We start from the raw sequence: 24,189 nt of genomic DNA on the forward strand, positions 1-24,189 counted from the left end.
ACAGTCCCTGGCTTCAGCTCAGATGGCCCCGTGCCTCCCATCCACAAGTTACAGAGGTTGGAGGCCTTGGCCGCACAGGGGCCCCGGCCTGGTTAGCATCGCTGTTGTCGTTTTGGAGGAGACACCCGCGGTGGGGCCCAGGAAGGCGCATCTAGAAGACACTGGAATGCCAGGGGGTTAAGAACGTGGGCTTCGGAGCATTCCAGCTCCTTCATCTGGGGGCTGTGGGGAGGCGGACGGGTGGCTTCACTTGCCTAAGCTACAACCTCCCTGTATGTTCAATACAGTCGGTCACATGTGTGGCAGCTGGGGAGCTCAATGAGAGGGGAGATGACCTGCCTTTTACAGTGATGGCACGTGGATTAACTGTAATATAAATGAAACATTAACATTTATTTCCTAAGGCCTCCGAAACAACGTAGCACACACTGGGGGCTTAAACACAGACATTTCCTCTCTCAGCTCTGGAGGCCAGGAGTCCACGGTCAGGGTGCTGGCAGGGTTGGCCCCCTGTGAGGCTAGGAGACCAAACCTGGTCCATGCTTCTCCCCCGGGACGTGGGGATTTGCTGGCAATCTTTGGGGTTCCTTGGCTTGTAGAAGCGTTCACCATCTCTGCCTTCAGGTTCGCATGGCGTTCTCCCTTTGTGGGTACCTGTGTCCACATGCCCCCGTTCTGTAAGAATACCCCACCCTGCTGATCTCATTTTAAGTTGATGGCCTCTGTGAAGGCCCTGTCTCTGAATGAGGTCCCATTCTGAGGGACGGGGTTTAGGGTTGCAAGTGATGAATTTGGAGGTGGAGGGAACACCGTTCAATCCATGCCAACCTTCAATAAAGATTATCTGTTTCACAGTTTTCAATAATCGATCAAAACCTGGAGAATTACCTCCAGATGAAAGAGACAGCAATTTCTCTGCCAGGCCGTACGATTTCTTGAGCATCCAGAGAACTCCGTGGAGAGAAAAGAACACATTGCTACTGTGCTTACTCGGCGTGTTGGAAGTTCAAGGAGAGCCGCGCTTCATACAGGGTCCAGGGCTCGCTGCTGTTGGCGCTGGTTCCCTAATGAGGGTGTTCTGAGGGGAAGGCCGGGCAGAGTCGGGCAGCGGCAGCAGACGGCGTCTCTGTGGCCCGCGTAAGGTGGCCATGTGCGTTCCACATTTATTCCTAATGGGGAGATTCAAGACAGATTAAAGGCATGTGGAAAAACAATTATTTTTCTTACTCTGTGCACACACAACGAAAATCCCTGCCGCTGTGGGTTTGGAGTTCATGCACTCTCCTCACTGTGTAGCTCCTCCACCCTCAGGAATTTCAGGTGGTGCCCTTCAGTCCCGGCCTCCAAGCACAGCACGGTGCCTTCCAGTCTTGTAGCAGGAACCTGCTATGAGTACAGTGATACATTCGGGGGTCTCTTTCAGTTTCCTGGGGCTGGAGGGGCAGTAAGCATCTGTTCGCAGCCGCGTGGTCTCAGACCCTCCGATCGAGCCACCCGGCTTTGGCCCCTTCCCAGCAAGGTGGGCGTGGCCTGTGTTTGTTCACGGGGGAAGGAAGGTGTCCATGGAGGTGACTGTGACTTCCACAGAGACTTGCCATGGGAAACAGGCACAGGCAGACCCGGCCGGGGCACTGAAAGTCGGCACTGTGTCCCCAGGCTGTGGGGACAGAGCAACTGGAAGCCTACCCAGAGTTTCCGGGTCCACCCGCTGCTCCCGTTTCTGTCCATTGCCTGAATTAAAACAGCGGCAACAGCCAAACCTGGAGTGTGTTCGAGGCACTTGACTCCCTCAGTAGAAAGATGAGGGTCCTGTGGGCCCGTGGCATTATCGCCTTTTTTTCCCCCGGGAGCAAAAGAGACGCAGGACAGCAGTCCCCTGGACATGCGGAGAGAGCTGGGTGTGCACCTTGGACCTCGGTTTACAACACCAACGATGCCCCCATGGAAGGAGGGGACCAGTACCCCCCACACAATAGCCTGTGTGCAACAGGTCACCTTCCAGCCAGATCTCAAAGACTGAGAGGCTTGGGGAAACCGAGGGCCACCTTTCAACTGTAAGAGGGGTCCGGGGGCAGGAGGGCAGATGGGATGCTGAAGAATGAAATGCAGAGAGGGGTGTCCAGAAACTCTGAAGGGACAAGACCAGAGCACTGGTTTGGGCACCAAAAGCAGGGGTTCTGAGGCCCACGTTGGAGGCACAGACTCTGGGCGGACACCCCTGCCTGGGGTCTGCACACGCAGGTAGCCCCGAAGTCTCCGGGGGATGGGGGCTCCGTGCAATGGGACGCGCACCGTGGGTGTGTGTTGCGGGTGGCTCTCTCGGGAAGCTGACGTAGTCGGGCAGGAAGGGAATGCCCCAGTGCGAGGGCGACCCTGTGGCTGAAGCTTCAAGCAGAGGAAAGGGGAGGGGACACGGCAGATGCCACCTCTCACAGGGGATCTGGGCGTCCCCTGTCCCTACCCCCAGTCTGTGCAGGTACACCTGGGGGACTCTGGTCCAGTCTGGCTCCAGCTCTCATGTGTCCTGACCCCAAGGAACGATGCCACCTGGACATCCCTGGAGAGCCAGCACTTGTCATTCAGCCCGGTTCACATTTAATTAGCTCTTAGACTTCTTGGCGACTGCCATGTCTTCACTTCTGCCATGTGTCAGACACTGGTCTGGGAGCTCTCCCTGCAGAAAGCCCTGCACCAAGCGGGTATGGGCTGCCTGCTGGTGCATGGCTGGGACACAGGCTCTGAGAGGCTAACTTGGCCAAAGTCAAAGTCAGTGTCAGGTCCTCCAATGCCCAAGTTCCTTCCTCATTGCTTCGCCCCCCAGCACCAGGTCAGGCAGTGAGGAGGTAAAGCCCGGGGGTGGGGGCAACAATTGACCACGATACAGACAGGAAAGTGCTCTGGAAGCAGTACTGGTTTGCTTCTTCCGGGCAAAGGCCTGCAGGGGAAATGGTTGGAGCCGAGCCCTAAGTGGTAAGACAGAAGTGCCCTGTGAATACCACCCATGATGCTGAGCGAGAGCCGGCAGTCCGTGGCTGTGAGCCCTGCTGCATTACGAGAGGCTTAGCCACATAGCAGCAGGCTATTTTTTTAAAGAAAACACTTTTTCCTTGCTCACTCATCATCTGAGTCTTGACCCCACTTACTGGGGGTCCATCCAGGGTGACCCCACTTTGATCAAGCCCAGGAAAGCCTCCGGGCCAAAACTCAGAGAGCAAAAGGGGGCTGTCTCCCCTGAGTTCCTGGGGCCAAGCAGGTGCCGGGGATGGGACCAAGATGAAATTGTGATGGCAGCTACTGGGACGGGGACCTCAGAGCCAGCCTCTGTGGCCTCTCGGAAGGTGGCATTTGCAAGGAGGCAGCTCACCCACTGAGCACCAGGACCACCCAAGGATCGGGAAGTTACCCACTGCAGGCACACAGAGCCATGGCTGGGATGGATGAGAAGAAGGGAACCTGACAGCCTGGGAAGCCTGTAGGCTCAGGGCAGAGAGGGGGAAGTCGGCCCCAGCTCCAGGCCTGGCTTATGACCTCGGAGCTTGGTGTCCCGGATGCGGGGTGAACTGTCCGTGTTTCACTGGCAACCCGGCAATTATGGGCCATTTTCAGCCTGAAGAGGGTAGCTGAGTATTTGGTAATTCCGCTTCATGTTGGGTTGTTTGTCTTTTTGTTACGTAGTTGTAGCCTTCCTCATACACCTTAAACGCATTTGCAGATATTGTATAGCAGGCTGTGCCTGCCCTTTCGTGTTTCTAAACAACTAATCCTCACGAGCAGAAGTTTTTCACCGGGATGACGTCCAATTTATCTTTTTTTCCTTATGGTTATTACTTGCTGCCTAAGGAAACTTTGCCTACTCCTAATTCACAAAGATATTCTGCAGTGTTTTCTTCTAAAAGCGTTATATGTTTAATTTCAGGTTTAGGTCTGTGTTTGTCCCAAACAAGTTTTTGTAAATGGTGTCTCATGGTACCCCCCCCCCCCCCCACGCTGAGTATCCCATTGTTCAGCCTCAGTCCTGGGACAGACCCTCCCAGCTCAGGACAAACCGATCCCGTTTGCGTAGCGTCGCATTCCGCGTCGAATCTCTTGTTGAGGATGCTTGTGTCTGCGCTAGGGTTTCTCAGCCTCAGCGCGGTGCGCAGTCGGGTGATTCTCCCACGAGAGCCATCCGGGACGTCACCGATGGGCGGATGTTTCACAGCATCCTGGACCTCCCACGGTAGCTGCCGGTGGTGCCCCTTCCCCACACCAAGTCGTGACAACCCAGCTTCTCTGCACATTGCCACTTGTCCCGAGCGGGCCCAAATCTCCCCAAGCTGGGAAGTACTGGTCTCTGTTCATAAGCGATATTGATCTGCCATTTTCCTTCTTTCTTCCTTGGTTTTTCTCACGTCACGTCTGGTTTTGCTGCTCACCTTTTGCTGGCCGCCGCTTCTCTCTCAAGAGTTTTGTAGTCTTGCCATTATTTCTCCCCTAAGTTTGTGATAGAATTTTTCTTTCCCAGATATGCCTGCAGGCTCCCTGTAAGGTTTGATTTTCTTCCAGATGGATGGTTTGTTCTGTTGCAGACTCGTATGCCCCTGTCTCCCATGAGACCACCTGGGCCTGGAGTTTTCTGTGTGAGCAGGTTCATCAACAAGTTCATTCCTTTAACAGCAATCGGACAAGATTTTCTCTTTCATCTTATGTCGATTTTGTATTTCTAAAGCAACTTGGACCTTTTTTTTCTATGTTGTTGCATTTATTCACATAAAATGTATAATATTTCCTTATTTGTCCTTTTCACGTTTACATGCTCTGTGGAGGAGGTAACACCTCTTTCATTCCCCATAATGGCTGTTGGTATGTGTTTTTCACTCAATGATTTTATTGACTGCACCCCCACCCCCACCCCGGAACTGGTCGGCCCTGTATTTCCGCTGCAGAACTGCTGGCTGGCTCCTCCCCATCCAGCAGCAACAGTTCCACGTGCCCACGTGGGTCCTGCTCCTGTCTGCAGCTCAGCTCCTGAGGCCAGCTGTTTTCATTTCACGCAGGTCCCTGTCCAGCCCCTCCCAGTCCTGCTGGCCCTGTTTTTCAAGCAGCAGAAGCCAGCTCTTCTGCTCTTTCTTCCCAGGCACCTTCTCATTTGCTTCTTTATCTTAGTTTCTGTTTCACTCATCTGTTCTTGGGCTCCAGCCCCCTCTCAGATCTGTCGCTGTTGCTCCTCTTTGCCGGGACACCTGGACGTGCCACTTGTGCCACTTGCCCCTCTTGCCGCATCCCCGACGCCCGGGGGTCCTCCGGTGCCTGCCCTGCTGTGTAAGTGCACAGTCCAGGCTGGGGAGCTGTAATTACTGAAGCTCCTGCTTCATCTCCCTCTCTAAAGGTCAAGTTCATTAGTGAAACTTCTTTTATCTTGTCATTCTAGTTTCTGGTTTCTGATGTGCTGTGCTTATTTTGCAATCAAGAGTAAAACTGTCGAATTATAATAACTAGCACCACGAACTTTTGCTAGACTGGGAAGCTGCATGCCAGCTCCATGAGGGCAGAGGTTTTCTGTTTATTTTGCTCATTGCTGTGACTTTGGTGTCTAGCTCGTGGCCAGCCCGTGGCTGGTGCTATAAAAATGTGTGCTGGTTACTTTTAAAAAAAGAAAAGATGTTATTGGGTGCTTACTATATGCCAGGCCACAAGCTAAAGATTTTCTGTGTGTCTTCTCTATTAGCTCTCCGAACATCCCATGAACTAGCATGACCCAGTCTTACAAATGGGGAAACTGAGGCATGGAGAAGGTAAGTGACTTGTCAAAGTCACAGCCTTTATAAGGGGTCCAGCTAGATTCAAGTCCATGCGTGCACGGACACCAAAGAGCCTTCTCTTAGCCTCTGCCACAGTCATGCCACTGTCACCGAAGGAAGGCACACAGACACGACTGCCGCCTTTACCGGCGAGTCCGAGAACCATCGCCGTTCCTTTAATTCGTGGGGGTGGGGCACGGGAGACATTATTAAGCAGATGTATTTCTAGAGCTTCTATAGAAAGACAAATAACCCAATTTTAAGATGAGTAGGAGATCTGGATAGACATTTCTCCAAGGAAGATATGCACATGGCCGATGAGCGCATGAAAACACAGACGGCACCGTGGGTGTTCAGGGAAACGCAGGTCAGAACCTTGCTGACACGCTGCGCCGTCCCCGCCAGGAGTCCGTAATGAAATAGCTGGGCAGCGACAGGTGAGGATGGGGTCTCATACACTGCTGGTGGGCGTGGAAAACGGCGTGGCTGTGGCGGGAAGCAGTCTGGCAGTTCCTCAGAAAGCGGAGTTACCCCGTGGCCCAGCAGTCTTGCTCTGGGTGTGCGCACGTGAGGAGGAAGACCTACGACCACACAAAACCTTGTGCACTGATGCTCACAGCAGCGCCGTGCACGAGAGCCGCAGGGCACACACAACCCAAGTGCCCACCAGCCGAGCGACGGGCGCGCCCTGTGCGGTCGGCCCGCACCGCATGAATGCGCACACAGTGAGTGCTGTCGGCCGTGGGAAGAAACGGAATTCCGATGCGCACGGCGACGTGGACGAACCCTGAAGACGGGATGCTCACAAGAAAGCCCGCACGGTGTCTGGCTGCATTTAGGGGAAGTGTCCAGAATGGGCGAATCCAGAACGCATTAGTGGCTTCGGGGGCCGGGGGCCAAGAGGTGATGGAGGGTCATGGGTGTGGGGCTTCTTGGGGGCGTGACAGCAGGTTCTGGAACTAGAGGCGAAGGTAGCACAACTTTGTGAATATACAGAAACTGTTGAATTATATACTTTAAAAGGTAAACTTTATGGTAAAGGAATTGTATCTCAATAAAGCTATTGTTTTAAAAAAAAAATCAACTGCAGAGAGAGAGAGAGAGAGAGAGCAACTCAGCCCCGCTAGGCACCGTGTGGTCAGAAGAGAAACCCGACTGAGCACCGGAGCTCGGGGTCTCGGTGGTGTGGCTGAGCCGCCTGTAAGCCCTGCCCCCTCTGAACCAATGTTTCATCTTTTTGTGAGGTGGCAGGTGTGGATGAGCGAATATTTAAGGCAGCCTTGGATCCTCACGAGCCTGCTCAGAGCCAGGGCCAGCTAGGGACCCTGGAGTGCTTGGGTCTTTGCTCCATTAAGTAACAAAAACAACAAAACTGCACAAAACAAGAAACATAACAGGAGAGAAGAGCAGCCTCTGCTAACTGCCTGGAAATGCCAGTTTGTCCTCCAAGAAGGAGCGAGGGCCACAGCACAGTGAGCACCCGAGCTGAGCCGGGCTGCCCCTGGAACGCTGGGCTCTCGGATCTGGTCCGGCAACAGCGGCCCGAGAGTCATCACATTGCTCCTCGTGGGGAGAGGAAATTCGTGCTGACATCTAATGAAAATATTTGCATGGTTTGTTTGTATAAGGAGCCCCGAGATGATCTGATAGCTTTGCTTGGTCTTCCTGGAGCATGTGGCTTGCAGCAGGCGGGACGGGACTCCCAGATGCCCCGTGTTCCTTCCCCATGTGGCGGCGGTTGTCTAGCCCTGGGTGGAAAGCAAGCAGTTCATCCTCTCTCGTCCTGCCGGAAGCTGCCCAGGTCCTGAGTCCAGTGAGCAGGACCATGTGGCCGCCTGGATCCTATCTAGAGGGAACACTGGGGGTGGGGTCTCTTTCTGGTCACCATTGCTGGTAGTAGGGGCCCGCAAAGGTCACATCTGAAATCACACCACTCCTTGACTTTCAGTTCATGGGAACCCAGATTCTGGGTCCGTGAGTTTGATGTGAGAGTGTATAATGCTGTGAATGTGGCCACGCTCCACTTTGGGAAAGACGCAAGCCAGATGCGGAGGTTGCCACCTCGCACGCAGACCACCCCCCCACCCCCCGCGCCGTGCTCCCAGCGCCTCACTGTCCAGCTGTCACAGAACTGGCCTGAGGGCAGAGCTGGAGATGCCCTGAGGCTGTGCCGGCCCCACACTCCAAGCCACGGCCATGGAAGCTGAGTCCCTGAGGCAGGCTGGCCTGCTCACGCTCACAGCCGAGTGGGCAGGAGGGAATGGAGCTCCGTGTCCTTGCTGCCCATCTGGTCCCTTCTGCCATATTGCACTGCGTCCCTTTTAGGGCCAAAAGAAAGGAGAAGGCATTCTCTTTCTGCCTCTGTCACCACTTGCTTGCTGCCCAGGCCCAGGCCCTCCGCTTCGCAAGGCTGCTTATCACCGGGAGCCCAGAGGAGCTCTTGTTCCTCCCACCGAGGCCTTGGTTGTCTCCGGCCCGGGCCGCTCCCAGCCTGGGGAGTGTTTCTCTGAGCAGGGAGGCACATTTTCTCCCTTGCTCATTGAAGCCCACCTTGGAGGTGTTGGGGGGTACGTGACAGAGGCCACCTGTGCGTAACTGCTGATCTCTGTCCAGGACAGAAAACAAGACCCACTTGCTCCCTCTCCACCATGCATGTGGGTAACTTTTTAAAGATGACTTTGAACAGTTTACTAAAATTACCCATGTGTCTCTCTCTGCCTGACCTACCTCTCCCAAAAAGGACTCTCGTGTGTGCTGAGAAAATACTAAATAAGACCAAGATCAGACCGCTCGGAGAAAGGCCAAGAATTCAGAGCAGGGACTCAGAGATCTCTGCACAGCCACGTTCACGGCAGCATGGCTCCCAGCGGCCAACAGGTGGTCGCCACCCAAGCGGCCGCCAGCAGGTGAACGGAAGAACGGCGCGTGGTTGTACGCAGGAGAGTACTGCTCAGCTTTAGGAAGGAAGGAAGTTCCAACACGGGCTCCGGCACAGACGAAACGAAACGCGAGGACATTACCTGAGTGAAGGAGCCAGTCACAAAAGGACAAGCACTGTGACTGCAGGTCCGTGAGGTCCCCAGGGTGGGCCGCCCTGAGGGGCAGGAAGTAGAATGGCAGGGGCCTGGCCGGGCGGGGGCGGGGCAGGTATTGTGTGATGGGTGCAGAGCTTCGGTTTCACAAGGAGGAAAAGTGGCGTGGATGGGGGTGGTGGTCCCACAACAGTGTGAGTGCACTTCACCCCGAACTAGACGTGTAGACATGGTTACGATGGGCCATTTCATGGTGTAGGTTTTACCACAATTAAGAAAAAGATAGCCATCGGAGGAAATGGTCAAATCCACCTTGAGTCTCACTTCCCGACGAGGTCCCCTGTGCCGTCTTCGTCTCTGTTACCCCAGCACCGAGCTCAGGTCCGTGAAGACGTCAGGTGCTCCGTCAGTGGGAGCTGAGCTGGGCCGTGACGTGACCATGTTGACACCGTGTGCACAGGCCGGGCACCAGCATTTACACATATGCAAGGTTACATTTGGTTGCACAGACCGTGCATCCAGGGGTCTCACCTGTCCTCCAGGGAGACCCCTGCTCCACCCCCGTGACAGGCAGACCTGGGGGCCACAGCCGGACACTCAGTTTCCAGGCATTTCAGAAATCAGCGAGAACCCAGGTGGCTACAGAACTAGTGGACAGGCCTGTAAAACGTCTCTATCACACACTGCAATTTTCTGAGAGAGGCGAAAGTTACAGGTAAAACGGTGGCTAATAATACCTAGCCTACTTTCAGGGCCCGTTGTGTGACGGGCCCTGTGTGACACCCTCAAAAACCTGTATTGACCTTGCTTCCCAGTCCCAGCCTGTCAGGGCGCCTCTCGGACCAAGGAGCGAGCAGAGGCTCCTTCCAGGTCTGCGCCCTGGAATGTGGCGGCACCGGCTGTCAGCCTGGCCCTGATGCCAGAGCCCCAGCCACTCCATCAGCTTCCGAAAGCTTCACGACTGTGCCAGGCTCTGCAGCCTCCGCCCCTCACCCCCTTTTCTGTGTGTAGAGGGGTTGTCGGTACCTCGAACCCTCGGCTCGGGCTCACCAGGGACGGGCGACCCTGGGCAGGCTGCGGACGTGGAGCTCAACTGCCTCACCTGCAAAGTGGGGTAGCCACAGTGCCTGCTCTGTGGGGCGTCTGTGTTAGAGATGCCACTCACACGCAACGTCTGCCTGGCCATCAGCACGCAGCACATCAGTCCTGGCAGTCCATGCTGTAGTGACAGGGGCCACCTCGGGGTTCTCCGGTGACATCCGCGTCAGCCCAGGGTTTACGAAACTGCCTGCCCAGGTACACAATGACCCCTGTTCTACAACCTGGGGAGATGGAGCCCCGTCCTCAGGAACCGGTGCCTCGCACCTGAAGGGCAAGGCGTCCTACAGGCGGTCGCACACGCGCCTGGCCGTGGCCGCCGCAGGCTCACCTTACGCTGCGATCCATCTCTGCCAGCGCCATCTGTGGCTCGGCTTCACGGTTGAATGACTTCTCCAGTTCATTACTTGCTGCTTTTCAAAAAAAAAAAACAAACTCACAGTTTCACCGGGTTTTATCTGTGGTGTTCGTTATAAGCTCCCTCCAACACGTTTGGGTATAAATTATCGAGCAGTGTGCGTTATAACTCACTGTCGGGGGGTTTTATAAACTGAATGAAAACCCGCTGGTCTGGTGGCGCTCGCAGGGCGAGCCGACTGCCACAGGGCCCCGTTTCCTGGGTGGACCGGCTTGCAGAAGGCGGCACCGTTTATCGAGAGTAGGTTAGACAAACTGACGTTGTGATGTCATCGGGATGCATTTTCATACTCCAGAAAACGCACAGGAAAAATGCTTCTTGGCAAGAGAACCGGCACCCTCAAACCAGGTGGAGGGCTCAGCAAGGACTGAGAGGTTGGGGAGAAAGAGGAGACATGTGTGTCCAGTGCGGGCGGGACAGGACGTGAACCGGCTCTTCGTCACCTCGAACTGCGCTCTGCAGAAAACTTTGAAGTGACGGACCCGCCAACGTCTTTTACTTGTCAAAGGCGCCTCCGTCATAGTCGTCAAAAGGATGATTTCTGTCCCTGCTGATGAGAAAGGGCACCAAGGCAGACCCCCTCCCCGTGACCTGGTTGCCATGTCAACGTGCGGGTGACATCATCGCAGGGGGGAGAACACTTTGAGGTTCTTTGGCTCCGGGTGGAAGGTGGGAGCCTCAGTGTTCCGAGGGGGTTTACATGTGAAACTGTGGCCGATTTTTCTCTCCTTTAGCTGACATGACCTCGTCTTAAAAGACCTTTGACTGAGTAAAATGTTTCTGAAGCGCCAGTGGGATCCGACCAAACAGCCTGAGGAAGGTATGTTCTATTTTTCCCCACAGATGTGACTTCTTATCGACACGTAGAATGGTGTGCTCATGACGTCAGCAGTTGGCCAGCACGCTCAGTCAGCCAGGCACGCCGCCAGGCGCAGGGGGGATGGACAGGACCTCTCTGAGGATCGCGGTCCCCTGGGGAGACTGACTGGAGAACGGTTGTCACAGGGCAGTGTCCTACGGGTGTGGGCCTTTGTCACAGCAGCTGTAGGACGCTCACGTGCAGCCCCTCCCTGTGGATCACGGTGGTCTCCCTCCTCTCTGCTGGCAAGGACGGCGCTGTCGCCTCCTGGGCACTGTGCTAAGGGCTGGTCGCGTCACTTCATCCCTTCCGGGAACTCCAGGAGGTTGGCGCTGTGTTGGTCTCTGTCTCTCAGCCCGAAACCAAGGGATGCTGAGTAGCTTGCCCAAAGCCACAAGTAGCTGGAGACCCTGGGACTTCCTGGTCTGCCTCCAGTGACCGCCGGTGCCCATCTAGGGAGAGGGACCATCTAGGCCCGAGGCGGGTGGGGCACTGCCTCGGTCCTGCTCATTAACAGTCATAACCGGGTGCATTTATCACGTGTGAACCCCACCCACATCTCACCGCAGCCCGCGTACTTCACATACGTGACCCTCGGTGCATGGACGCCAGGCTGGGCGGGACTCGGGTCCCCATTTGGCGAATGAAGAGACCCAGGGTGAGGATGCATCCTTGGGTGTGCGTGGCCCAGCTGGCCCCCCGGCCCGGGTGACTGCAGAGCTGGGGAGTCCCGTCTGCCACCGTCACACACTGATTCCACACAGAGATCGCGAAGCCTCCCGGGTCCTCTGTGTGCATTTCACGGAAAGTGGCTCTATGCATCGTCTCAATGGCCGTCTGTCACTCAGTAACAGGTGTGCTGCCTCGGTCCTGCTCATTAACGGTCATAACCGTTGGTGGGGGCACAGCCCCATGTCTGGGTCAGAGCTGAGGGGGCTCTGCCGTCACCCATGGACGAGATGAGACATCAACAGGCTTTGGATGGGTCAGTGGTGGCCCTTGAATTTCCCTTGAGCCGTGTCCTCGTCCCTTGGTGAATCCTCCAGACTTGAAAATACAATAACCCATAATTCCCCATAAAATGTTTTAAATTGGATCTGAAAAACGCTTTTGACGAGTTGATGAAAGTTGATTTAGAAGACGACTGTCTTGAATTCCGTCTTTCTCACCAGCACCAGCAACTGGGGCGCCATTCTTTGCAGGCTTTTGAAAAATTATTTCCACCAGAATATCTGCGTTGTGGGGGCAATGCTGTTACCAGGGCTGGGGGAGGGGCCACACAGCCTCGTACCTTTACTCCCCTCCCGGGGTTCGGTTTCCATCCTGCATTAGCAGCAAGATGCCCGGGCAGAGGGCCTGAGGCAGCCAGGTGGCCTGGAAGCGCGCATTTTCCTTCTAGCCGTGCTCCATGGGTGTGCAGAGCAGGCGTGCGAGGGAGTGGATTCCACACGTGGCCCCATGGACTTGCCCACTGTTACTGAGCTAGTCGATGGCAGAGCCAGGACTGGACCCCGCCCTCCAGTTCTAGGCCCACTACCGTGCACTTGGACCTGACCCTGATGACGCTCTCGGCTCTCCCGTGGCAGACGTTTACGTGGAGGGCTGCCCACAGGGTCTCGCTATCTTCCCGGGATTGTCACAAAGTTCCCTCGGGCACTCGGACGTGGTTTCAGTATCGGTGTCCGGGTCCCACATTGCTCCTTCGAGAACGCTGCGTTAGGAGGCCAGAGGAGAGCTGGTCTGGTACTTGTCTTGCTTACCTCTGGTGGGTTGGGAAATCCACAGATGGGATTCTCTGCTCTCCTGCGCGTACACTCAGGGCGCGGGTAGATGTGAGAAGGGGACCCCATTCAGTCGTGACCGAGTCTAGGAACAAACAGCTGTGCAGAAGGAGTTCACGTGCAGCCCAGTACACCGGATGATGACGAGCCCAGCCTACACAGAGGGCAGCCGAACGAGCAGGGGACTAGGGGACGCTGAATTCTGTTACAGAGTCACCTCTCCACGTTGTCTTTCCCTGTACTAAAAAGTAGCAACACTGTCTCCTTTTGCCTAGGGTTACGGGACAACCAGTATGGTATAGACAGTCTGCGGGTTGACGTTACAGAGAAGTCTGGCTTCGCCGAGGTAACATGTTTCTGACTTCGAGTAGTCAGCAAAAGGCAGCCAACTGTAGAACGGGGTCGCTGGCCTCCGTAGGATGTGCTCGCAGTTTGTTCGCTTAGCCCAAGGTCAGAGGGATGCAGCGGGAAATCCCCCCACGCTGACTGAGACCTGTGACGTCACAGCGTGCGCGTGTCCCTGCGTGCAGTGTGCCTGCTGGACGCTGCTTCCGTAACCTTCACCGATGGTGTGTGACCTTGGAGAGTCACGGAGGGCGTAGTGAGAGCATCTCAGTTTTAAGCCCCAACAAATCTGCCGGAGACCGAGGGGGAAGCGGGAGAACATTGTGTGAAGGTGGCGGACAGGGGCTTTGAGGTCAAACCGCAGATAGGGCCAGCGGTGTCCAGCGGGGAAGGGATGAAAGGCCCTATTTGTAAAACGAAATGTTTCTGGTCCTAGAAAACCAATAACTCTGCACACAGAGCGCAGCAGAGCCCGCCGCCCGCGGGGCTCTGTCCCATTGGCTCACTCCGCCCTTCCCGCACCCTTGGCGTCCCGGGGAGGGGCGGTCGAGGCACCAGCTCTGCAGATGAGGCAGCTCAAGCTCAGGCCCCTCCAGTCCTTGGCTCGCCCCAATCACTCAGCTCACTGGCTGCCTGGCTCCGCGCTCTGTCCTTACCTTGCTGTAAAGGGCATCATTTCAGGCAACACAATTTAAAATGCAGACTTTCCTGCAGAAAAGAGGGGGCGGGCACGTCGGTTTACAAGACAACTGTTGTCTCTCCCACCTGAAGAAATGAAGAAGGACATCACCTAAAGGGTTCTCCTACCTGTTCTTCACATCGAGCAGGCAAATTTCAGCCTCTTCCTGTTGATGCTAAAATTAATCAGTGTGGTCACTATTGGTACAGAGCTGGGGGCCATGTGACTGGATGTCTGTTACACCCTCGCTCACATGCTCACACCGGCACATCTGCTGTGGAATAGTGGGACTTTGAGATTGCCCTCCTCGCTTTGAGCTGTTGAGGCCTGCCCCCGTGTGCGCTCTTCAAATGATGGAGCCCTCCAAACCCAGGCCCTCTCGTTATATCTGCCGTGAGCCCACCTCTCCTGCTGAGCCAGCATGAGGTCCCTGTCTCTTTGCAAAATCCACGGAAGCTGCAGACGTGACCGGCGGCGGTCGCTTCTTCAGCCAGTCAGTGATTCAAATGGAATGAACTAGGGAACTGAGTTTCTTCCTTCAAAATACAGTGTTTAAATTTTCCTTTTAACAGAAGTAATGGCAACTCCATGTAGACACTTAGGGGGAAGCAGAAAGAGATAAATAAGGAAACATTTGTATCTATTTATCTCCATTAGTTTCGTGGTGCATTTTCTTACACATGACTGTAACATCCACAGCTTTTGTAGCTGCAGGCACGTTCCCGTGTCATTTAAACTCTTTATAATTGTTTTTCGTTTTGTTTGTTTTTTGTCATTTCTGCAGAGGGTGACAATGCATTTCTGCAGGCCATGGTGTACTTGCCCAATCCCCTTTCAAAAAAATCTGGATTCTTGCCAGCTTTTCCAGGCTGTATGTCACCCTGCATCGAACCCCGTGCTTCCTAGTAAATGCACGGGCAGACGAGGTTCTGCATGGAGAAGGAGAAACCCTCCAATTTTCCCATTTGTCTTAAAACCCTCTCTTCCTATTGCTACAAACCAAAGCGAATGCATACATTTGAAAACACCCTTATAGTCAGGATGAAATGGCTGTAAGGGCGTTTTGAAATGTGTGCATCCGTCTCAGTTTGTATCAATTGGAGGGATGACACAGGGGCGTGACCAGAACAGGTACACTTGCAGCTAATGTGGAGGTGACCTCGGTGTGTCTGTAGGGAGATGGGACCAAAGAATCCTTCTGGCAAAGAGTGCAGGTTGCAGAGCAGCTCTGGAAGAGGAAGGAATCGCCTTGTGGAGAAACATCTAGATTTCAAAGCTACAGATTAGATTAGATGCTCATCCTTTGGAGAAACACATCGCTGCAGAAATGGAAGCACTGTCACTCCAGTGGTTCAGGGCCCGCCTTCTCGGGCCATCCACTTCGACTTACGAAATGGTGCCTTCCTTATTAATAGGCCTCAGGCACAAACATGAAGTTAGAAACACTCAGTAAAGCGTATGAAACGATAAAAGCTGTTGCCAGCTCTACAAAAGCACATGTGAGCATTTAAAAGGAATCAGTATCCTCAAGCAGCATTTCTGGGAAGGGAACTGGACCCGTGTGAGTGTGTGTTGCCGGTCAGGAATGGGGGGGATTTACCAGCCAAGCCAGACACCAGATCCAGCTGTTCATTTGACCTTTCTGTGGCCTTGAACATTCCACTTTAAGTGCAAGACTGTCTTCTTCCTTTCAGACTCTTGCCTCAGTTTATTTTAGATAAAAGATCTCCTTTTCAACGCTATGTTCAACTAACCCAGGATGGAGGACAGAGGGGGTGACGCATCGAAATGGCTTCATTGGGGAAGATATTTGATGCAAAGGCTGTTGACAGCTTTTTAAGGAATTTTGCCCTGTTTTCAATGTAGCAGGTGACTTAGGCACATCAAACAGCCCCTCTGCCTCATGTCCTTGGTTTCCCAGCCCCAAAGGAGACCCGGACACAAAGAGATGTGTTGTAGTCATTAGCTGTGTCCCCCAAACTTACGTTAAAATCGTAGCCCTCAGTGCCGCGGAACGTGTTTGTATTTGGAGACGGGGCTTTAAAGAGGTCACTAGGCCTGGCTGGTGTGTGAAGGCGTATGTGAAGTTCGATTCCCTGTCAGGGCATACGCCTGGGTTGTGGGCCAGGTCCCCAGTAGGGGGCACTCGAGAGGCAACCACACAATGAGTGATGTTTCTCTCCCGCTCTTTCTCCCTCGATTCCCCTCTGTCTAAAAATAAATAAAATCTTTAAAAAAAAATAAGGAGGTAATTCAGGTTAAAGGAGGTCATTAGGATGGCCCTGATCCACTGTGACTGGTGCCCTGATAAGAAGAGAGTAGGACACAGACGTGCACAGAGGAAGAGCTCGTGAGGGCACCAGGAGCAGCCAGCTGTTTCCCGGCCGAGAGAAGGCAACTGAGAAGGAACAGGCCCTGCAACACCTTGATCTTGGACTTCCGGCCTCCAGAGCCGTGAGAAATCCATGTCTATTGCTTAAGCTCCAGGCTGTGTCCCTTGTCGTGGCTGCCCAAGCAGAGTGGTGCTGATATTGAGACGTCGGGTTTTATCTTTAATTATTTAATGGGTCTCAATGAGCAAATAGACTTTGGTAGACGGATCTTCCCAAACAAGAGTGCGATGTGTATCAGCGCACGTGGCGTTTCCTTTCTAGCTTCTAGCGGTTTGTTGGTTGCGGCTTTTGTCAAAGCTGTGTCTAAGCAGCTGAAAAATCACAGGATAAGTCACCCGCATGATCCCTGTCCTGGTCATTTGATAACCTGTTTGACGTCATCTCCAGTCTGCTAACGCCGGGAGGCCAGGAAGCTTCCTCGGCACAGAGCCTGGCGTGTGGGAGGTACTCAGTGCGTCTTCGTCTGACGAGTGAATGAAGAAATAGTTCAACCGTGACTGTCTGTTATGGAGATCGGAATGTATGTCTAAAAGGTTGCATTCATTCCGAACTCGCATCACCAAAATGTCAACCTACTGGGCGTGGGATGGGTTATTTCCATTTGAGCAATTTAAATCAAGCCAAATGTGTTCATTACGAGTTCCACTGAGACGCTGTGAGGTGTTGATGCGAACACTCCCTCCTTCCTGCACAGGCCTGACAGATCAGATACCCGCCGCCGAAGTCTTCTGCCTCGAGGGGCAGCCATAGCCTGGGGTGGTCTCCCGTGCTCCCGCCTGGAGAGGTCCTCTCGCGCCATCACCGTCTCAGGCCGCGCAACTTCCCCGTGAGGCAGGAAAGGCAAGGAGATTTTTCTCTGGAACTGCCTTCTGTCAGCGCTTACCCTGGGAACGGTGTCACCCTGAAGTGCTCAGCAGCTCCGCAGCTTCAGAAACAAGCTGCCGCTCGCAGCCATCGCTGTTCTTGCCCGGTCTGCTCGCCTCTGATGGGACTGAAGTCACAGTCGCACTGGCCGGGCCCAGGTGGGCTGATTCAAGGACACCTGCATGCCCCGTTGGCTCCCTGGAGTACCTGCAGGGCACGAAGCCCTGGGCTCCCCACCTCTGTGTGTGGAGCCAGGCTGATGTCACCAGAGTCAGTCATTAATCCGACTAATGTTAATCCAAAGAAAAGGACAGTGTCCCTGTGCTCTCTCATCATGTCGCAGGAAGAGGACGATTGGCTGTCACCACATGCAGGCTGTTTGTTCCCCGTGACTCAGTTCACATTTCTCAAAGTGGGCTTCCTGGGTCACCCACACCAGGATGTCCGTGAACCTGCAGCCACCTGGGCCCTGCCCACAGGTCTCCGGAGCCTGGGGAGCCCGCCCTCGTGACCTGCCACGTGACTCCCCGGCACTTTGGAGGTGGAGGGCTAATGCTCAGTGTGAGCACCCAGGATGCCCTCGGGCTCCCAAGTGAGGACTGCAGCCAGTGGGGGCTGGGTGGCCGCCAGCGTTATTTTGGATCCCGTGTGGTTCCATGCAAGGGCTTGCTTTACGCACTAGAATGGTGGACGTCCCAGTGGGGGCGAGGGTCCCAGTGGGGGCGAGGGTCCCTGTGAGCGTCCGGGACTGCTGGGTCTGTCGGTCTCCGTGCAGCTTCCTGCAGTGCGTCACCCACGCTCACAGCAAAGACAGCAGGGACAGGAGAGCGTTTTCCTGGTTAACACACGCTGTGTTAAGAACCGCGGCTCACCGTTTCGGACACACTGGTGACTGACTGTTAGAACCTGCAGTTTGCTGGTTCGGAAGCAGAAGATACCCGATCGTTACACGGACAGCAACCGGAAGGCAGCCAAATGATGCCTGTCTCGGTCCAGCCCCCCACCCCACCCCGTTCTGGCCTGTGGTTCTCAGGGCCCACACCGGTCTAGGCAGTTGTCAGGCTTGGGTGTCTGATGGCCATTGTTTCTCAGTCTGGGATCTGACCCCGTGATGGCAGTCCTGGGGAGGGACTGGGTTCCAGTCTGAACCGGCAAAGGGAGCTGGGGACAGAGGCTGGGGGGCTCCCTGTACTCACATCTGCTCTCGGAGGAAAGCCAACCTACCTCCCCAAGAGCCTGCGTCCTCCTCCGAGCCTATGTCGGGGGCCCCGGGGCCTGGTGGGGGCAACTGGAGAGATTTCATGACCCCGTCACACCCACACCACTAAATGCACTGCGAAGGGACACCAGCAGCGGAAACCTCTCCCCAGTCAGAGGCACAGTCAGCTCACGCGCAGATCTGGGCTGCTCACCCTTCAGAAGGGATGCTCAGAGTGGGGTGTTGGGGGTGGGGTGGCAGGTCTTGGGTGAGAGTGTTGGGCACAGTGTCCCATTGGCCCCCGAGGGTCCCCTGCCTGCGTTCCAGGGGACTGCTTGAATAATTGTGATCTTTTTCCATTTGCAGGGGACTCTGGCAGCACCCAGCCCGAAAATGATTTCGTCCACGGTCATTTCTCAGCTGATGGATGACAGCAAGTCCAGAGAAGATGAGGCCACCCTGCCCGCACTGTGTGCGGACCCTCGGCTTCCCGCGTGGCCCGTGAAGCAGGCTCTGGCCAGTCGCAGCGGGGTCACCATTGACAGGGCCTTTTCCTTCCTCCCCGGCCAGTTAGGGATTCAGACTCCGGCCGGGGCACGAGGACGTGAGGCTGAGCTGCCCCCCAAAGAGAAGAGGCCGGGCAGCAGCCCCCGAAAAGGGTTTGCATCCATCACCATCACGGCCAGACGTGTGGGGCCCCCAGCCAGCACCCTGGTGTGGGGGGCTGTGGGGGACCCCCCGTGCACCAGGTGCAGGGCGCAGGACCCTCTGCTCAGGGACCCCTCTGCCCCGACTGGCAGGGCCCCTCCAGGTCAGCACCAGGGGCCTTTTGCCCTCGCAGAGTCCTCCAGAAACAGCTCTGTGATGAGGCTAAGGTTCCCCGAGGCCCACGTGCCGCTGTGTGACAGACACCAGTACTGGGTCACCAGCGTGGACCACAGAGAGAACAGGTTTCCTCCAGACCCCCCACGGTCAGGAAAGAGCCCGCTGCTGTTCAGCTCCTGTGTCCACCTCCGGGTGTCCCAGCAGTGTCCGAATGCCATCTACTATCTGGACAGGCCCCTCTCCGTCCCCATTGAGCAAGCGCGACTGGCTGGGCCCGAGATGCACAGGTCCGTCCTGTCCCTCAACCTCCGCTGCAGTTCCCACGGACTGACACCAGATGGGGCAGGCGGCACAGCCAACGCAGGGCCAATCAGCAGCGCCCTGAAGCCGCAGCTCACGGAGGGGGGCCCGGGCCTCCTGGGCCCGCGCTGGACCCCGGCGGTGCCGCCCGCATTGGAGCAGGTGCATTTGGGGACTGGCACGTGTCCTTGGGGTGGCTCCCCTCCATTGGACGATGCAGAATTCGCCACTGTGGGAGCTCAGCAGATGGCTGTGAGGAAAGGGGAAGAGGCCCCTGCCACGTGCTGTCAAGCCCGCATTCACACCAACCAGCTGTCCATTCACATTCCAGGCTGGAGTTACCGGGCAGGTGAGTGACACTCCCATTCCCGACCAGGACTGCCCCCGCCGACCCTCCCCACCAGCCAGGTGCTCAGTGTAAGTGCCCTGCCAGCGTGGACAGGGAGCTTCTTCTCCAGCACGTACTCTGAGGAGCTGCCCTGGTGGAGACGCCCATGGGCTGTGCTCCCAGGTGGTGGCGGACCGCTCGGGGTGGAGGTTGGTGCTGCGAATGTTTCCTTAGATGACACTTTCGTGCGTGGTGAGACTTCCCTCAAAGCTATGTTTCCAATGATACTTCCAGACCCCATGTAACAAGTAGGAAACAGTAGCCCCCAAATGAAGTTGGTTTAGGCCCCCGTCGTTCCAAAACAGGCCGGGAAGGACTGGCTGCCGCCCACCCCAGAGGTCTTGTCTCTCTGATCCCAGTGTCTGCGTATCCCAGGTGCCCGAGTGCTGGCCTTTCTACTGTTCGACCTGGTAGTTGGTATTTATGGGTCGGCTCCATAAGAGAGAGAGTGTGTGCATATGTGTGTGTAGTAATTATGGGACATTTTCAAGAGGAAGCCAATCTGGGGCCTCTCCATGCCCAGCAGCAGGAGCAGAGTGTTCTGCTTCCTCGGCTGTGTTTTCTGGGGCAGCTTGGCCAGGACCTGTGGCTGTGTCTGCATGGCCTCCCTGGGCTAGGCAGGACCCCTGAGGCTGGTGGGCCCCCCTCCCCTCCCTGGGAGGTCAGGGAGGGCAAGCAGGCCTCGGAGGCCAGAGTTCCCCACTTCCTCTGTGCGAACTTCCGATTTCCTGCTTTCCTTTCTGCAAGAGACTCTGGTCTATGAATTAGTGACTTTCCACTGGGGGGAAATGTTTAATGATAGCGGTCAAATTGAAAAGGCAGCATATGCGTGATGATCTTACAGTGCAATTTCTGTCCATTAAAGCTTTGCTAATTAATAAAAATGACCGTGGAACGTTTTAAAGCCATAATGGGCGCAGGAATATGAATGGATGTCATTAGCAAGAGTAACGTGTCCTGAACGCTCAGAGGCTGGTTGGGTGATCAGACACAGCCTCCAGACGGATTAGACTGTGGGGGCGCCTAAGTGAGCAGTGCGGACGCAGCCCAGGGCGCGAGACGTCAGCAGTGGCAGGGTTGCTGGCACGGGCCTCGCACGAGTAGTTTAAGAACTCGCTGAAGCCACCAACTTCCTCTTCTTTGGTGCTGAAGGTTCCGGAAACACTGACCTACATTGTTGCGAGCCCCCGTGGAAGCACATGCTTGTCTTCGGGTCTCATGCTGTGAAATAATAGTGTGGATTTACGGCACTTCCGCCAAAGCAGCGTTCCGACCACCAGAGCCGGGTCTCAAACCTCGTCCCCGAGGGGGCGCATGCAGGGAAAACCCCAGCGTGTTTCTGGCGCTGGCATGGAGACCGTTGCCTGTGGCTGTGTGACTGGCTGTCTTAGGCAGAGATTCGGAGCTAATGCCACGCGTCCCGGGGGCTGCCCCTGCCGAAGAGCGCTCTGTCCGGGAGGTTCACCGGTGGGTAACTCTTAAACTTAAAGAAGTTCAGTGGCCCTAACATCCATGGCCTCGTTCAGCCATTTGCAGACAGAGGTGTTCACGGAGGCCAGGTCACCTTTTTCAGAGCTGCCAATCTGTTTTGTTCTGGCCCAGGGATCAGGGACAAGCCACACGAGCGCTCGAGGCTGTCTCCACCTCTGGGCGACTGGAGAGGGGGTAGGTTTGGTGCTCCCGGAGGTCCCATCAAGATTGAAGACGTTTCTGCTCTATTTGCCCACAATGCGGTTTGTGAGGGAAAGAGGTTCCATGTGACGCTGGGTCCCTTAGTCCTGAAGTTCAAAACCACAGAACCTTGGGCTCACCGTGTGGGGCGCAGGCCTCAAATACAGGGTGGGGCGGAAGTACGTTTACAGTTGTTCGTGTGGGAAATAAAACAGTAACAGTACGACAAGGATGGACTCACAACTGTAAGCCTGCTTCCGCCTCACCCCATGTACACAAATGTGCACCCCACACACATCCATCCCTGCACTCTGTGCGCTCTCCCTCAAAGCTGACTCGCAATGACACGCACTTCTTCCCAGGTAGCAAGAAAGCACTTCTCGTCCACACCGTAGAGCCCGTGCCTGAAATGCACAAGCCCGTGCTCTAACTTCCGCCGTCCGAGCGTGATCTACCCAGCACTTCCGGGGGGAGCTCACAGACCTTCGGTCTGGACCAAGCGCTTCAGCCTCGACGCAAGTGCCTTTCCCACAGTGGTGATGCTCACTACACTCTGAGAACTGCCGGTGTTTTCCTGTCGGAGAACTGCGGTCTCGTCGAGGCATTCCTGCCAGCCTCCTGGGACGACGGCCCATGCTGTCAGGAGGGGGCTTCCTCCTTCAGTTACCGAGCCTGATGCTCTTCATCTGGAGGATTTCCAGATACCTCATGAGAGGCATCTGGTCTAGCTGGCCTGCTGATGTCTGGCTGCACGGTGGGCAGCCTGGGAGGTTCTGCAAAGGAGGCGGGCAGCCTGAGCGCCGGTCGTTAGTCAGCAAGTCCCACGAGTTGTCTCCCGAGCGAGTCTCCGGGACACACACCCCAAAAGGGTGCTAAGATTCGGGGAAGGGGTACTTACAGACACTCTGTGCGGTTCAGATAGAATGTGACTGCCGGGACGAAGGTGCTAAGCGACACGGGCACCTGTTCTCTTTTGGGGGCTCAGAGCTTAGGAATCGGCTCCCTCTTTGCTCACCTCCTCAATCCCCGTGTGTTTATTTCTTACATCTCCACCGTTAGTGAGCATCCTGCCAGCACCTAAGACGTGGGCATCATACAAAGCTCTGCCCGTGTCGTAAGGAAGACTTTCACCATCGTTATTGCCACTGTTGTCATCGTCATCATCGTCGTCATCATCATCCTATCAACAGCCATAACGTGAAACCCCAGATGCCAATCCTGGCCCACATCCACTGTACCTGTGACTCTGCACCATTCAAGCCGTTCTGTGGAGAGAGCACCTTTATCCCTATTCTGTAGGGAAGACAAGTGAGGCTTGAAGCTTAACTGACCTGCCCAAGCCCGTGTGGCCTCAGGGGCCAGAGCTGAGAAGAGTCCTGTGTGTCTGGCCTGCTGTGCACTTCTCAGGGACAGCCCTGAGCAGGGCCGTCTCCACCGTCACTGTCAAAGGGGCTGCTTGCAGAGAGCTCATGGGCATGAGGAGTGACGCCGTATCTGGGGGGCAGCTGTGCTAGCGGGACACGTTGAGGGAGTGAGCTACACAGTCCATGGGCAATTCAGTGTAACGAGCCCAGGCATCTGGCCCAGAGAACATCCGCTGGCTCAGAAGTCCTTCCCCGTCTGAAATCTCATTCTCCGTGTGTACTGCAGGATGTACGGCATCGACCCACACAGCTCTCTGCTCGCTGCGTATTGTGTGCCTAAAACAGTGTTGGTTCCGATGCTTTTGGAGAAGGTACTGATGCGTGCCGTTCTCGCCCACACCTGCCCGCCCAAAGCACTGACATTCTACAGTGTACCCTCTGTCTTAGAATCCCCCAGCTGGCCACAGGCTTCCAGTGGTGTGGGTCCCAGGAGTCTCCAGTGGAGTATAGTGTCACTGGTGATGAAAGATGCAAAAGCCCGGAGAGGAAGGATTCCCAAGGGGCTTCCTTGCCGGGCAGCCAGAGGAGCGCCGTGTCTCCCAGTGTTCTGCCGCTGGACTCAACCCCAGCAGCAGTGAGTGGGCTTTATTTCATGAGGCAAGGATGGGCACTACTCAAGGAAAGACAACGTCACAGACGGCGTGTGTCTGGTTCGAGCCCCCTAGAGAGTCTGCCTCAGACTCAGCTGCAGGTGCAACCTCCCCCTGGGCCCCTGCCACTGAGCACCGTGGGGTACGGTACACAGCCCTGCTATTCACGGCGCTTTACAAGGACGGCCTTCATCGCCTACAAAGTGATGTGCATTGCGGATATATCAGAGTTTAGCTATGTCGTCACCGTTGGTCCTTAAAGGTGCTGCTCGCTTTTCACTCTTTGGAATGATAGTAATGTGAGGACTTGGCCTACAGGACTCTTCTGGATGCTGAATTATTTCCTTTTGAAAAAATCCTGGAAACAGAATGTCGAGGTCAGAGAGTGTTAGCCTGTTTAAGTTTCTTGACACACCACGTCAAGTTAGACTCCAGGAGGAACCCAGGTGGAGACCCTTCTGAATGTGCCTGGCCAAGGTTAGCAGCAATTCGCAAACCTCTGCAAAGTTCCAGATGAAAAATGGTGTTTTGCTGTGTTTGAGCT

General features: G+C 55.4%; 1 protein-coding gene across 1 annotated transcript in view; it reads left to right on the forward strand.

Moving 5' to 3' along the window:
• The window catches only part of C4H10orf90 (chromosome 4 C10orf90 homolog), a 145,069-nt gene that overhangs the window by 86,699 nt on the left and 34,181 nt on the right, over positions 1–24,189 (forward strand). Inside the window, 2 exon segments of the mRNA XM_053922909.1 lie at positions 13,244–13,314; positions 18,814–19,921. Of these exon segments, the coding sequence (XP_053778884.1) occupies positions 13,244–13,314; positions 18,814–19,921 (1,179 nt within the window).

Source organism: Desmodus rotundus, chromosome 4 (genome assembly GCF_022682495.2).
Source record: "Desmodus rotundus isolate HL8 chromosome 4, HLdesRot8A.1, whole genome shotgun sequence".
NCBI lineage: Eukaryota > Metazoa > Chordata > Mammalia > Chiroptera > Phyllostomidae > Desmodus > Desmodus rotundus.